Source organism: Gigantopelta aegis, chromosome 10 (genome assembly GCF_016097555.1).
Source record: "Gigantopelta aegis isolate Gae_Host chromosome 10, Gae_host_genome, whole genome shotgun sequence".
Taxonomy (NCBI): domain Eukaryota; kingdom Metazoa; phylum Mollusca; class Gastropoda; order Neomphalida; family Peltospiridae; genus Gigantopelta; species Gigantopelta aegis.
The window spans coordinates 63,639,772-63,651,778 of record NC_054708.1 but is presented as its reverse complement, the minus strand read 5'-3'; the positions used below and the strand labels follow the sequence as shown (position 1 = coordinate 63,651,778).

The following is a 12,007-nucleotide window of genomic DNA, read 5'->3' as shown; positions in this document are numbered from 1 at the left end:
AAATGTTCTAATAATATAATAAAATATTCCAACAGTGTTATTAAATGTTTTAATATTGTCCTTAAAGCTTAGATGGCAGTAAAAACAAGAATGGGGTTGTTGTAAAGGAATCTGTTTTCTCAGATATAATTTTACGAAACGAGTGAACTTTCCAAGTTAGTATCTGAACAGATACCATGAGAAGTTCATAAGTTTCGTAAAAATGTTATGACAATTACTACCAACATTACTCAAACAATAATTGAGGTGGGAAGATAAAAAGATAAAACTGGAGACCATCTATTCAATGCTTTTATAAGACTTGGGAGTAATCACCTTTTTTATATACTGATGGAAAGAAATAAAGAATCACACAGATAGCAACAAGAAATAATGACTGCATCAAAAATCAATTCATATTGTCAGAAGTTGACTGGGAATATATAGGCAGCACATTCAACACTACAGACATTCAATCCCACATTACAACTTGGTATGAAATGCAGACATTACTACGCTAGTTGTGAATTACATTTGGTCTACAATTCCATGTGTTCCCTTATTTCTTTCCATCAGTATTTATAGCGTTGCAATAATATTTTCTTCAACATCTTTCACAATGGATACATGATTACACACAAGTACACATGATCGTCCTAATCATTCATAACATACTGACTTGTATACAACATTATCTAACACAGATTACCCATCATAATAAGCATTCTGAGAGTACTGCTAAAGTAATACATGTCCCCTACTAGGCCAAACAAGTTTTTCAGTCTCCTAAATTGAAGGGTCATAATTCTGTGAAAAATGGGTAACTTGCAATAAAAGTTAAACTTGTTCTGTAATTATGTGACAGAGCTATACAAAATTTCATATCAATATCTTCAGGCATTCCAAAAACAAAGTTCAGAAAACAAATTTTCATATCTCCTAAGTTCAAGGGCCATAACTCTTTAAAAAATAGGTAACATGCCACGAAGGTCAATCTTGATCTTTAACAGAACATGATAAAGCTATACATAAAAGTTAAGCTCAATATCCTGAGGCACTGCAATTAAAAAAAAAACACCCGAAAACGTGTTTTTGTATCTCCTAAGTTCAAGGGCCATAACTCTGTCAAAAATGGGTAAATCGCCACGAAAGTTGAAATTTCTTCTGTAACAGTACATGATAAAGCTATAGACAAAATTCCAGCTCAGTATTTCAAAGCCTTGTGGAAAAACAAACATCTGGAAAACTATATGTACAACAGATAGATGAACAAACAGACAAGATGGACAGACAGACAGACATGATGGAGATGAAAGCTATAGTTCCCTCCAGTTGGACTGGTAAGGAACCAATAAAATAACACATTATATATCATCCAGTCTAATTCACAATTACGCTGAGTGTAAAACAAATAATATGATTCTGTAGCAAACTCAGGTCATTTAAATTTTACCACAGGTGATAGATCCAGTGAGGATCTTAGATATAAAAACTATCATAAATCATGAATCCTGTAGGAACATCATGGTAATTTAATTTGTATCATGAGCAACATATCCTGCAGAAATCCTACAATGCTGAACTTTGTATCCATGATGTATCAATCCTAGTAATAGCCGCTCAGGATCCACAAACATTCCTCTTGTGTGCTTCTTCAAACTGAACAACTTATTTATGCACAGCTTCTCCAGTGCTGCATAAATGATTCCAGTTAACATCTGAAATGTTTATTTTTTGTCAGGTAACATATTTCACTTTGTTTAATCTTTGACTTGTTAATTCTTATGTAAGAAGATCCATCCACTTGAGTCTTTGATTTGTGTAATTCTTATGTCGCATAATTCACCAATAAGATGATCCAAACTCTCGCTTGGTCTTGTGTAGTTCACTCTTCACCGATTTGATCATTTTCTTGGTCAGTCGGTTGATATCTCTTGAATAATTCAACGAGGCATTCAAGTCACTTTCCTCAGAGTCATCTCTCTGCAAAACAATATTAAATCTTTTTTAGAAGAATGAGTTAGATTAGCTGAAATTTGTTTTCAAATACATGTAAAACCAAATTATTTAATTACAAAAGTCTTGGTCTTAAAACTATCTACTTTAAAAAAAAAAAAAGTAAAAATTAAACACTTGACATTACATCCTTATCTAACAGACTTAGGGGCAAGGATATTTCTCCCCCCCCCCCCCCCCACCCCCTTTTTCAATGTTATTGTGTTCAGAATGGTGAAAATACCAAATATGAACACCTGAAATTCAGAATTTTTTCACAAGAGCATTCCCTCAAGCTGCTTCTAACAAGTCAGGGCCATTTGAGCCCTTAGATTTTCCTCTTCTGGGCCATCTGACTGAGGCCCCCCTCCCATTTTTAAATTGCACTGACAGTTCCCTTCCTTTCAAATACACTCTGCAGGCCTGAGACTTCTTTAAGAAGATATCAGAGGTATAAAAAGTAAAGGGTAGTGTAATGTCTGGGCATGACTGACCTCAGTGGTTAACCCATCAGACTTAAAGCTGGTAAGAAATGGTACCAGCTCCCAACCAGAGTGAGTTTGATGACTCTGTGGGTAAATATAAGGCCACTATACAGACCTCTCTCTCACCAACGACTAACACACTGTCCTGGATAGACAGCCCAGATAGCTGAGGTGTACCGGCCTCGGTGGTGTCGTGGTTAAGCCATCGGACATAAGGCTGGTAGGTACAGGGTTCGCAGCCCGGTACCGGCCCCCACCCAGAGAGTTTTAATGATTCAGTGGGTAAGACCACTACAGTCTCTTCTCTCTCAGCAACAACTACTCCACTGTCTTGGACAGACAGCCCAGATAGCTGAGGTGTGTGCCTAGAACAGCATGCTTGAACCTTAATTGGATATATGCACGAAAATAAGTTGAAATGAAATGAAAAAGCTGAGGTGTGTGTCCAGGACAGTGTGCTTGAACCGTAATTGGATATAAGCACAAAAGGCAGCATAAACAAAGAAAACTGGGTTTGGCTATAGATAAACCAGTCAAAAGAAGACTGTAGAGGCTCCAGACCACCACCTATAGTTTGTTTTGTTTAGACACCACTAGAGCACACTTATTTATTAATCATTGGCTATTGTATGTCAATCCACCCATAGAGTAATTACACTACCATATTTAATATATTACTCTGTAGGGTGGTGTTTATTGAAATACACTTGCAGGGTTTCTGCCAGAGGGTAAAACGGGTATGGCGCCATACACAAAATGTTTAGCAATTTTTTTTTTTTAAGTTCACTTTTTGACCAAATTAATTACTCTTATCATTACTGTATGATTTTCTTAACCCTAAACTTAACCCATTTTCTTTCTGGTGGAGGCCCCCCATACCCCATTGATCCCCTGTTGCATTCAATTCGATAGCGCCATACCCACTCCATGATCATTTCTAAATCAATCAACCCCTTGTGATCATATCTACAACGACCAACTTCTTATGATCACTGTTATAAAAGTTAACAGTCTATAAAAGCTGCAAAGATTTTAAATATCTTAAAGAATTGTAATCTACCACATCATTTTATTTTCAATTAATGTTGTCCGAGTCGGAAAACAATCAAAAAGGATTAATACTTTATTAAAATTATAAAATTATACTAGCAAATTTTAAAGATAACTGACAATTTCTTTCACAACTCATGTACCCTCAAAATGCACAAAGAAACTCTCATAGAGCTTATTATACGAGCTTGTGTGTCGTACTGATTTTACGAAATGAGTGTCAGGATTTTTGTATTGCCCAAGCGAGGGTAATACATGAATACTGACACAAGTTTTGTAAAATCAGTACGACTCACATGCGAATTTTTATTATCCATATTATTATTGTTGTTTTCTTTATGAATAACAAGACCCAACTCAAAATGTTACAGTCATAACTAGGAGACAACAAGATGACGTCTTATTTCAAATGCACAGTCTGAGCTAGGGCTGGAGAAGCAACGTCATGTCATGATATCGCTTCCCAAATTTATGTCATTACACTTGTTATTACACGTGTGCTTCATATGATTATTATTAACTTGGTTATGTTGAACGATATGGATAATAAAAATACTGATTGCATAAGAGCTAATACAAAACTACAAGGCTTACTCTAATGTCTCTCTCACTATGGTAACCATCTCTCTGAATTCTTCTGTAACTCCGACCTTTTCTCCGGGAGCGAGATAAACTTCGACTTCTAGAATAAACAAAGATACAGTAAAGAGATGTCTATTCAAAGCATACTCTACACCAGTAAACAAAATAATTTGTATATGACTGTAACATGCATCTATTAAAATCAAAATAATGTCCCCACTGTTTTTAAATGTCCTCCTTGTTAACAATTTGTTTACAATTTTCAGTTCATTAGAGTGCTCTTTTTTGGAGTTGAGGGTAAAGCACTCGCTTGATGCACGGTCGGTTTGGGATCGATCCCCATCAGTGCACCACGACTGGTACATCAAAGTATGTACTATCCTGTCTATGGGATGGTGCATATAAAAGATCCCTTGTTGCTAATAGAAAAGAGTAGCCCATGAAGTGGCAACAGCGGGTTTCATTTCGTCCCTCAATATCTGGGTGGTCGTTAACCATATGTCCGATGCCATACAACCATAAATAAAATGTGTTGAATGTGTTGTTAAATAAACCATTTCCTTTTTTGGAGTTGGTTCAGGTGCCCTTTTGTCTTTGGTCCACACTCTAAAGTATTTTGTGGGTCTGCCCTTGCATATTTACAACCTCATGCTTAATCTGTTAATTTTGGCAAATCCAATGTGTTTCTGGTCATCCTGGTGCTTTTAATAGATTAAAGAGTATTTTATGCCAAACAGAGAAAGATACATGCCTCGGGTCAATGATTTTATCAATATTGAGATATGAAAAATATACTGATGGAAAAAAAGAAGGGATCACATATAAATAGTAACAGCAAATAGTGACAGCAACCAAAAGCCTCATCCACAGTGTCAGGAAGTGAACCATGTTACTGACAGTGATTTCCACAATACTGACTTTCAATCACACACATATTACATCTTTGTATCCTATACAGATATACCCCACCTGTCCCGGAATTGGCCACTGGCGATGTCAGAGGTCAGTGGGTGTGCCTAATATGGGTACATAAAAAGAGTTCCCACACCCATATACAGATATACTACACTAGCAGACCTCACTGTGAAAAACATTAAGGTGAGTGATTAATTGCTCCTCTAAATTAAATTACGTGGTGCCATTAAGATATTACCTTAACGAACACTGATATTTAATCCTTTTGTAGTATCATTTTTATAAAATTTACATGCTTCAAGCAGCTACAAATCACTCTCCTTTAACTAGTCTCAGGGAGGTAATAGGGAGCTCGAGTGATAGCTCCCTTAATATTTAATCCTTTTGTAGTGATTTCTCATTCCAACCAGTGCTCCACAACTGGTGTAACAAAGGCTGTATATGTACTATCCTGTCATTGGGATGATGCATTTAACAGACACTTGCTGCTAATCAAAAAGAGTAGCCCATGAAGTGGCAACAGCGGGTTTCCTCTCACAATACCTGGGTGGTCCTTAACCATATGTCTGATGCCATTATAACCGTCAATAAAATGTGCTGAGTGCATCGTTAAATAAAATATTTCCTTCCTTCCTTTTATAGTTCTAATAAGGCTAATAAGGGGAGTTAAAAATCATTCTCCTTGAACTATAGTCTCAGGGGATTGATGGAGAGCCAGAGTAATAACTCCCAGGTATGTTCTAACAATGAAGTAAAATTTAGTTGACACAACTAAACCAAATAACTTCTGGCTGGGTCAAAGTTCAAGGTGCACCGAACTTTTGATAGAGAAGTGAATTCAACAAGTCCTGTGATAGGTGATAAATGTGAGTGTGTTCGTTGTATAAAAAAATAGTTTCATCTGGGCAAAAAATGTATGCAATTTTATTTCATCTAGTACCACTGTGTCAAGTAGCCTGGTGCTTGAAATATGTATGGGGTACCTGTAAAAAAAAGTACTGTAAATCATGAAATTAATGCGAGCAAGTAATTAATGAAAAAAATGCGGCGAACACAACGACGCAATAATAATTTGACACATTTTGTTTAGTCTCATTCCCAATACAAAAAATGTGCAAGATTTTACTATAATACTTCTAAATAAAATAAAACTTTTATAATATAAAGATGAAACAAAATACAAAAACAATTTTTGTTAAACGTCTTTTTGTGAATACTTCAAGAATCTTTCTTTCGCTTTGATGTTGCCGTTCTATTTTCACTTTCCTGGAATATCATAGCGGTAATATAATACAGTGATGTTCCAAATGTTTTGTTTTTAAAAAGCTCATTTTGCGATGTGAGTATTTTTCAAATTTTCTTACACTTCTGGATTACTGTATACATTTAAACTGTTTTGAACATTTGTAAAATTATAATCAACAAATTTTATTACTAAATATATTCCTTTAAAAATTAAACAGTAGAAAATCATATAACTGTAACCAACAATCCGTGCGTATTTCTTCAAACCATTTGGCTCGACTCTATACATGGCATTTAATTTAGACTGGTCGCAAGTTGTCACTGTTGCAATATATCGCATTTGTTAACGTCTATTCCTGTGCTGCGCATCAAGTGTATAAAATCAGTCTAAAACATTGTGCCCTGTAATAGTGACCCGTTTACCTTTTATTCCTACTGGTGGATTAATTAGAAGCAATCACCACACAAAAGTGCGAGGCATACCCTTAACAATAAGGTGTAGTTATACTAATTACACTACTTTAAGTAATTAGGGCTTCCTGGTCGACCCACCATGCGATTAGCTTCAGGTTATGCATTGTTCGAGATTAACAGTGTCCCGATATCCCAGGGATAGCAGAATTTAATTTTGGATACCAGACTTCAAAAAGCCAGTATCCCACCGGGATACCATATGTTTTTTTGTTTTTTTATCCTGCGTTTTATTTTTCACTGAAACAATAAATGTCATCATTTTCTAGTGAAGTTAATTAACAGTATTTTCTAGCTTGTACCCAGTCTAATGCTACACTGGAGCAATAGCGGCGTAGCAATAGACTGGGAACAACTAAGTAGCTATTGTTTTTGTTGGATGTTTCCTCTCTTCAAATTTTATTTGAGATATTGATTCCTGCAGAAAATTGATAGACCTACAGGTAGGTTTATCATTAGTAATGTCAGAAACACTTACAGATTACTGCTAAATATTAATTTATGTCAGTATTACTCAAAAATAGATGTAGCAAATTTTTTTTGCTGATTCTGTTTGATTGCAAATTTCACGAATTCTGAAATTTCGATTGCTGCGTAGACTGGGAACGAGAACAGTGTCGTCCAAGTTTGTTACAATGTTATTTATGAATTTCATTAAAGTGGGATACTAAATTCTCAGGTGGGATACCAGAGTTTGAAATGTTAGTATCCAACTGGGACTCTGACCAAAAATTTTAATCTCGAACACTGGGTTATGTAGTAGCTGTGACAACAACTACTGACTTCTTTTAACATGAAAGATGAAGCCCAAACAATATAACAACAACACAACTGTGGTTTTTATGTGATGTGGACTTTTGCCCGACGCATTAATAAAAATACGCATTTTTGTTCACTCATGTACGGAAGCAATAATATCATGACGTATTAATTACATGATTTACAGTACTCGAATTTTGTGCGGAACTAGGGTAGTCATAGACACTACCCGTTATCTCAGAAATGAGCAGCTTGACCCCCAATTTTTTCTTGATTCACTTTAAGGGTGAGGGGTGGTAGTATTTATATTTGTGGCGTTTATGTCAATTGATATACTGCAGGTAGGAGTTTTAGCCACATATGTTACTATTGTCGTCCATGGGATTTCATTTGGTAGTTTAGTAGTATACACCCTACAGAGTGCTCCCTTATTTGTCTCTGTGATAATAACCTTCTGCGTCTGCTGTGTATTTCCACCTCTGAGTCGGCACTCGAGTCCCGGGAGAACTCCTTCACTACGTATCTCTTCAAGAAGTTGTCAGGACTGTAGTAGCGTGTCTTCGATAGAGACCGGGACCTCTGTCTGGGACGGTTCCTGAAATTGATCAAACTTATTAAAATTATAAATTACATAATGTACAGAGAATTTATAAGGGTTAATGTAGGTTTAAATATAGAAGAACCATCAGCATTAGTAAAAGAAATACTAGTAATGTTAAAGGTGTAAAAATAATAATTCTGCATCATTTGGTAAACTGAATGGCTTATAAAAGTTGCTCAATCACTTTTTTCCACTTTGTAGGGGAGTCACATTACACCGATGCATCAGTGTAACACAATACTACCAACACCAGTTTGTAATGAGATGTACCTATTGACAAGTAATTTCCTTCAAGAAAAAAACAGTTAAGTGAACAGTGAATATGTGCCTGCTTATGTCAATATGTTTATGATGTGGCGTTTCTACATTAAAACTGTGTTTAATCAGTGTTTCACTTTTATCATTTTTATTTATTTATTAAATTATTTCAGAACAAGCTGTTGTGGTGCACGCCTGTCCTGGAAGCAAGTGCCGGCCTCGGCCAGCTCCTCCATCCAGGACAGGAAAAGGGTTGGGGTGGGTAGAAGATGGGACCGCTTGCACTGGCAAGTGAAAGCAGGGATCAAATTTTACGCTATTCCACTATTCCGCAAATAGTAAATTTCGAAACGGAATAGTAAAACAATTCTTCCAATATTCCGTCATGAAAGTGAAAATAAAGCACGGAATACCGAAAATCGCCTGCGACTATTCCGCTTACGTGTTTTCTTTAGCTACATTTTTCAGCAGAACAAATCCTAAGACCTTTCTCATGCACTTACCAGTACAAAATAAACGTCTTTTTGATCAAGACTAATGTTTGGAGTGAGTTCGTTTGTAATTCCAGCTAGTACGCAGTAATGCATAGACTGGTATATAAACAATTGTTCGTTATGCATTGTTGTACAGGGTGACATAGCACAGTCAGGAAAACTAGTGGTACATTAATAATTGAAGGGATAGTACATTTTTAGATGGAATAGTATTTTTTGAAATTCACTATTCCTTTGGTATAATGGTAAAAAAATTAAATTTCAACCCCTGGAAAGGGAGCACCAGCAGCCCGACCGGAATCAGTAGTGGGCAGGGGCAATTTTGGTACTATTGAATTTTGAATATCCCATAGGATTTAAGTCAAAAAGGAGAGTAGTGCACAATTTCTTTAAGGAATTTTGGCATATTTTTTAAAGGTTCATCAAAAGAGAAAAAATATCCAGGTGGGTGCTCTTCTAGCAAGCTAAATACATGTACTGTCATAACTGAGATGCAGAACTGGTTGACAAAAAGGGGACAAGGAAGGAAGGAAATGTTTTATTTAATGACGCAGTCAACACATTGTATTTACGGTTATATGGCATCAGATATATGGTTAAGGACCACACAGATATTGAGAGAGGAAACCCACTGTCGCCACTTCATGGGCTACTCTTTTCGATTAGCAGCAAGGAATATTTTATATGCACCATCCCACAGAAACGATATACCACGGCCTTTGATATACCAGTTGTGAAAAGGTGTCAAACGATAGATAGGTACTATTAGAAAAATACAATAAGGGCATAGATATGTAGAGGGATCTTAAATCTAGTTATTAGACAGTGTAAACATTTTGGCTATTAGTTTTCTCATCATTAACTTACACACTACTGACAATTTATTAATTTTGGCAACTCTGATTTCGTTATGGCCATCCTGGTATTTTTAACAGCTCCAAATGCATTTTATACCAAACAAAACTAGAGTCAGTGACGTTAAATTACAAAAAAGAAGTATACAATCTCTTGCCTCCTGTAGACGAACCGTGAATGCTCCGACACGGCCCCAGCTTCGTCATACCCGTCGTGTACATGATAGCTCGTCGATCCGCACAGCGGACACATGTCATTATCCACGACGCACGTCTCCACCGTCGGCTGTCCCTGCTGATAGTATGCCGACGGCGGAGGAGGAGGTACGGCCCCGGGGTAAAAGTCTGGTGAGTGACTCACCACCTCCACATCATCATACACATAGGTGGGTGACTGCACACGAACCGAGCGTCTGTGGTGGGGAAACACCCGTGGTTCAGACCGCCGTATGTTATAGAATGGTTGTGGCTCAGCTCCCACTGGCCCTGCTCCCGCTGCCATCATCGTCTGGTACATGGGATTCCCGGTGCGACGACTCTGCACAAACTGAGTCTGGTATGACGTCTGCTGTGATGTGCCAGACTGCTGGGGTGCGAAGATCTTCGCTCCAGAAGGTGTCTGGAAGTAAGCCGCGGTTTGTCAGTTGCTGCCTCATGCCCTGTGTGCTGTAGCGAGACCTCGGAACGTAGTAGTCGTATAAGCCTACGTTTTCCTGATCAGAGACTGTTGCTGTTGTTGCTGCTGCTGCTGCTGTAGCTGTCTTGCCTGAGACTTGTGGGTTTGTGCGAGTCTGGGGTGGATCTGATGCATAGCCATTCTGTTCCACCGTAGCTATAACAGGTCCTGAAGATGAATTGGTAGCAATAATGAATAATTACTTGGTAGCAATAATGAATAATTACTTGGTAGCAATAATGAATAATTACTTGGTAGCAATAATGAATAATTACTTGGTAGCAAGTAGACAAATATAATCAGAAATCTTTAGTGTATATACCTTTTACTGTGAATATAGAATAACATCTGTAATCTGCTTTAAAAACTTTAGAGTCTAGACTCGAGACTCTAATAGAGTCTGAGACAGTAACGTCATGGCAATGCCATACAAATTGCATGTGTTCAGTTTAAGACCTAACTACCTTGAGGTGTCTCAGTTAAAATCAATACCACAGTTTAAGACCTAACTACTTTGGGGTGTCTCAGTTAAAATCACTAGCCCAGTTTAAAACCTAACTATTTTGGGGTGTCTCAGTTAAAATCAATACCACAGTTTATGACCTAACTACCTTGGCGTGTCTCAGTTAAAATCAATAGCCCAGTTTAAGACCCAACTACTTTGGGATGTCTCAGTTAAAATCAATACCCCAGTTTAAGACCTAACTACCTTGGGGTGTCTCAGTTAAAATCAATACCCCAGTTTAAGGCCTAACTACCTTGGGCTGTCTCAGTTAAAATCAATAGCCCAGTTTAAGACCTAACTACCTTGGGGTGTCTCAGTTAAAATCAATAGCCCAGTTTAAGACCTAACTACCTTTGGGTGTCTCAGTTAACATCAATACCCCAGTTTAAGACCTAACTGTCTCAGTTAAAATCAATACCCCAGTTTAAGGCCTAACTACCTTGGGCTGTCTCAGTTAAAATCAATAGCCCAGTTTAAGACCTAACTACCTTGGGGTGTCTCAGTTAATATCAATAGCCCAGTTTAAGACCTAACTACCTTGGGGTGTCTCAGTTAAAATCAATAGCCCAGTTTAAGACCTAACTACCTTGGAGTGTATCAGTTAAAATCACTAGCCCAGTTTAAGACCTAACTACTTTGGGGTGTCTCAGTTAAAATCACTACCCCAGTTTAAGACCTAACTACCTTGGAGTGTATCAGTTAAAATCAATAGCTTAGTCTAAGACCTAACTACCTTGGGGTGTCTCTCTCGTCACTCGTCTCCTCCGAACCCGGCTCCTACTGTGCGGCTGTGCAGCAGGCTGGGCTCCAGGAGTCGGAGCTGCAGGAGGTGGGATTTCAGCGTACACGTCTGCCGCAGCGTAGCCCAGCGGTATGTCGTGTCCCTCGTTCTGTCTCTGTAGCGGTAGAGTCCAGTACCACTCGTCCCACTCTCGTACCGGGCTGCCCGAAAACGAGTTGGCCCGTCGCCGTGGCATTCTCATGAAGCCATAGGGGTCATCGAAGGGGTCGTAGTACTCAGGCTGCTGGGGCTGGAGGGGCGGTTCAGGTGGAGGGGGAGGAGGGGGTGTCTCTCTCACCTGGAACATTTTCTCCTTCAGTTTTTCTACCTCCTTCTGAAGAGCTCGTAGTCTAGAGC

At 38.0% G+C, this 12,007-nt stretch overlaps 2 protein-coding genes across 2 annotated transcripts in view; both read right to left on the bottom strand.

The window, feature by feature from the left end:
• Nucleotides 1–492: 492 nt before the first annotated feature.
• Nucleotides 493–9,941, bottom strand: LOC121383748. Its single transcript, XM_041513844.1, has 4 exons — nucleotides 9,847–9,941; nucleotides 7,933–8,076; nucleotides 4,104–4,191; nucleotides 493–1,962 (listed from the first exon to the last, which is right to left on the bottom strand). The coding sequence occupies exons 1-4, from the start codon at nucleotides 9,939–9,941 to the stop codon at nucleotides 1,822–1,824; spliced, it is 468 nt and encodes a 155-aa protein (XP_041369778.1). The 3' UTR covers nucleotides 493–1,821.
• Nucleotides 9,861–12,007, bottom strand: part of LOC121383746 (microtubule organization protein AKNA-like) — a 37,195-nt gene continuing 35,048 nt past the window's right edge. Inside the window, exons 12-13 of the mRNA XM_041513843.1 lie at nucleotides 11,603–12,006; nucleotides 9,861–10,532 (exon numbers count right to left, since the gene is read on the bottom strand). Coding sequence (XP_041369777.1) covers nucleotides 10,159–10,532; nucleotides 11,603–12,006 — 778 coding nt within the window. The 3' untranslated portion in view covers nucleotides 9,861–10,158. The remainder of the gene's footprint in view (nucleotides 10,533–11,602; nucleotide 12,007) is intronic.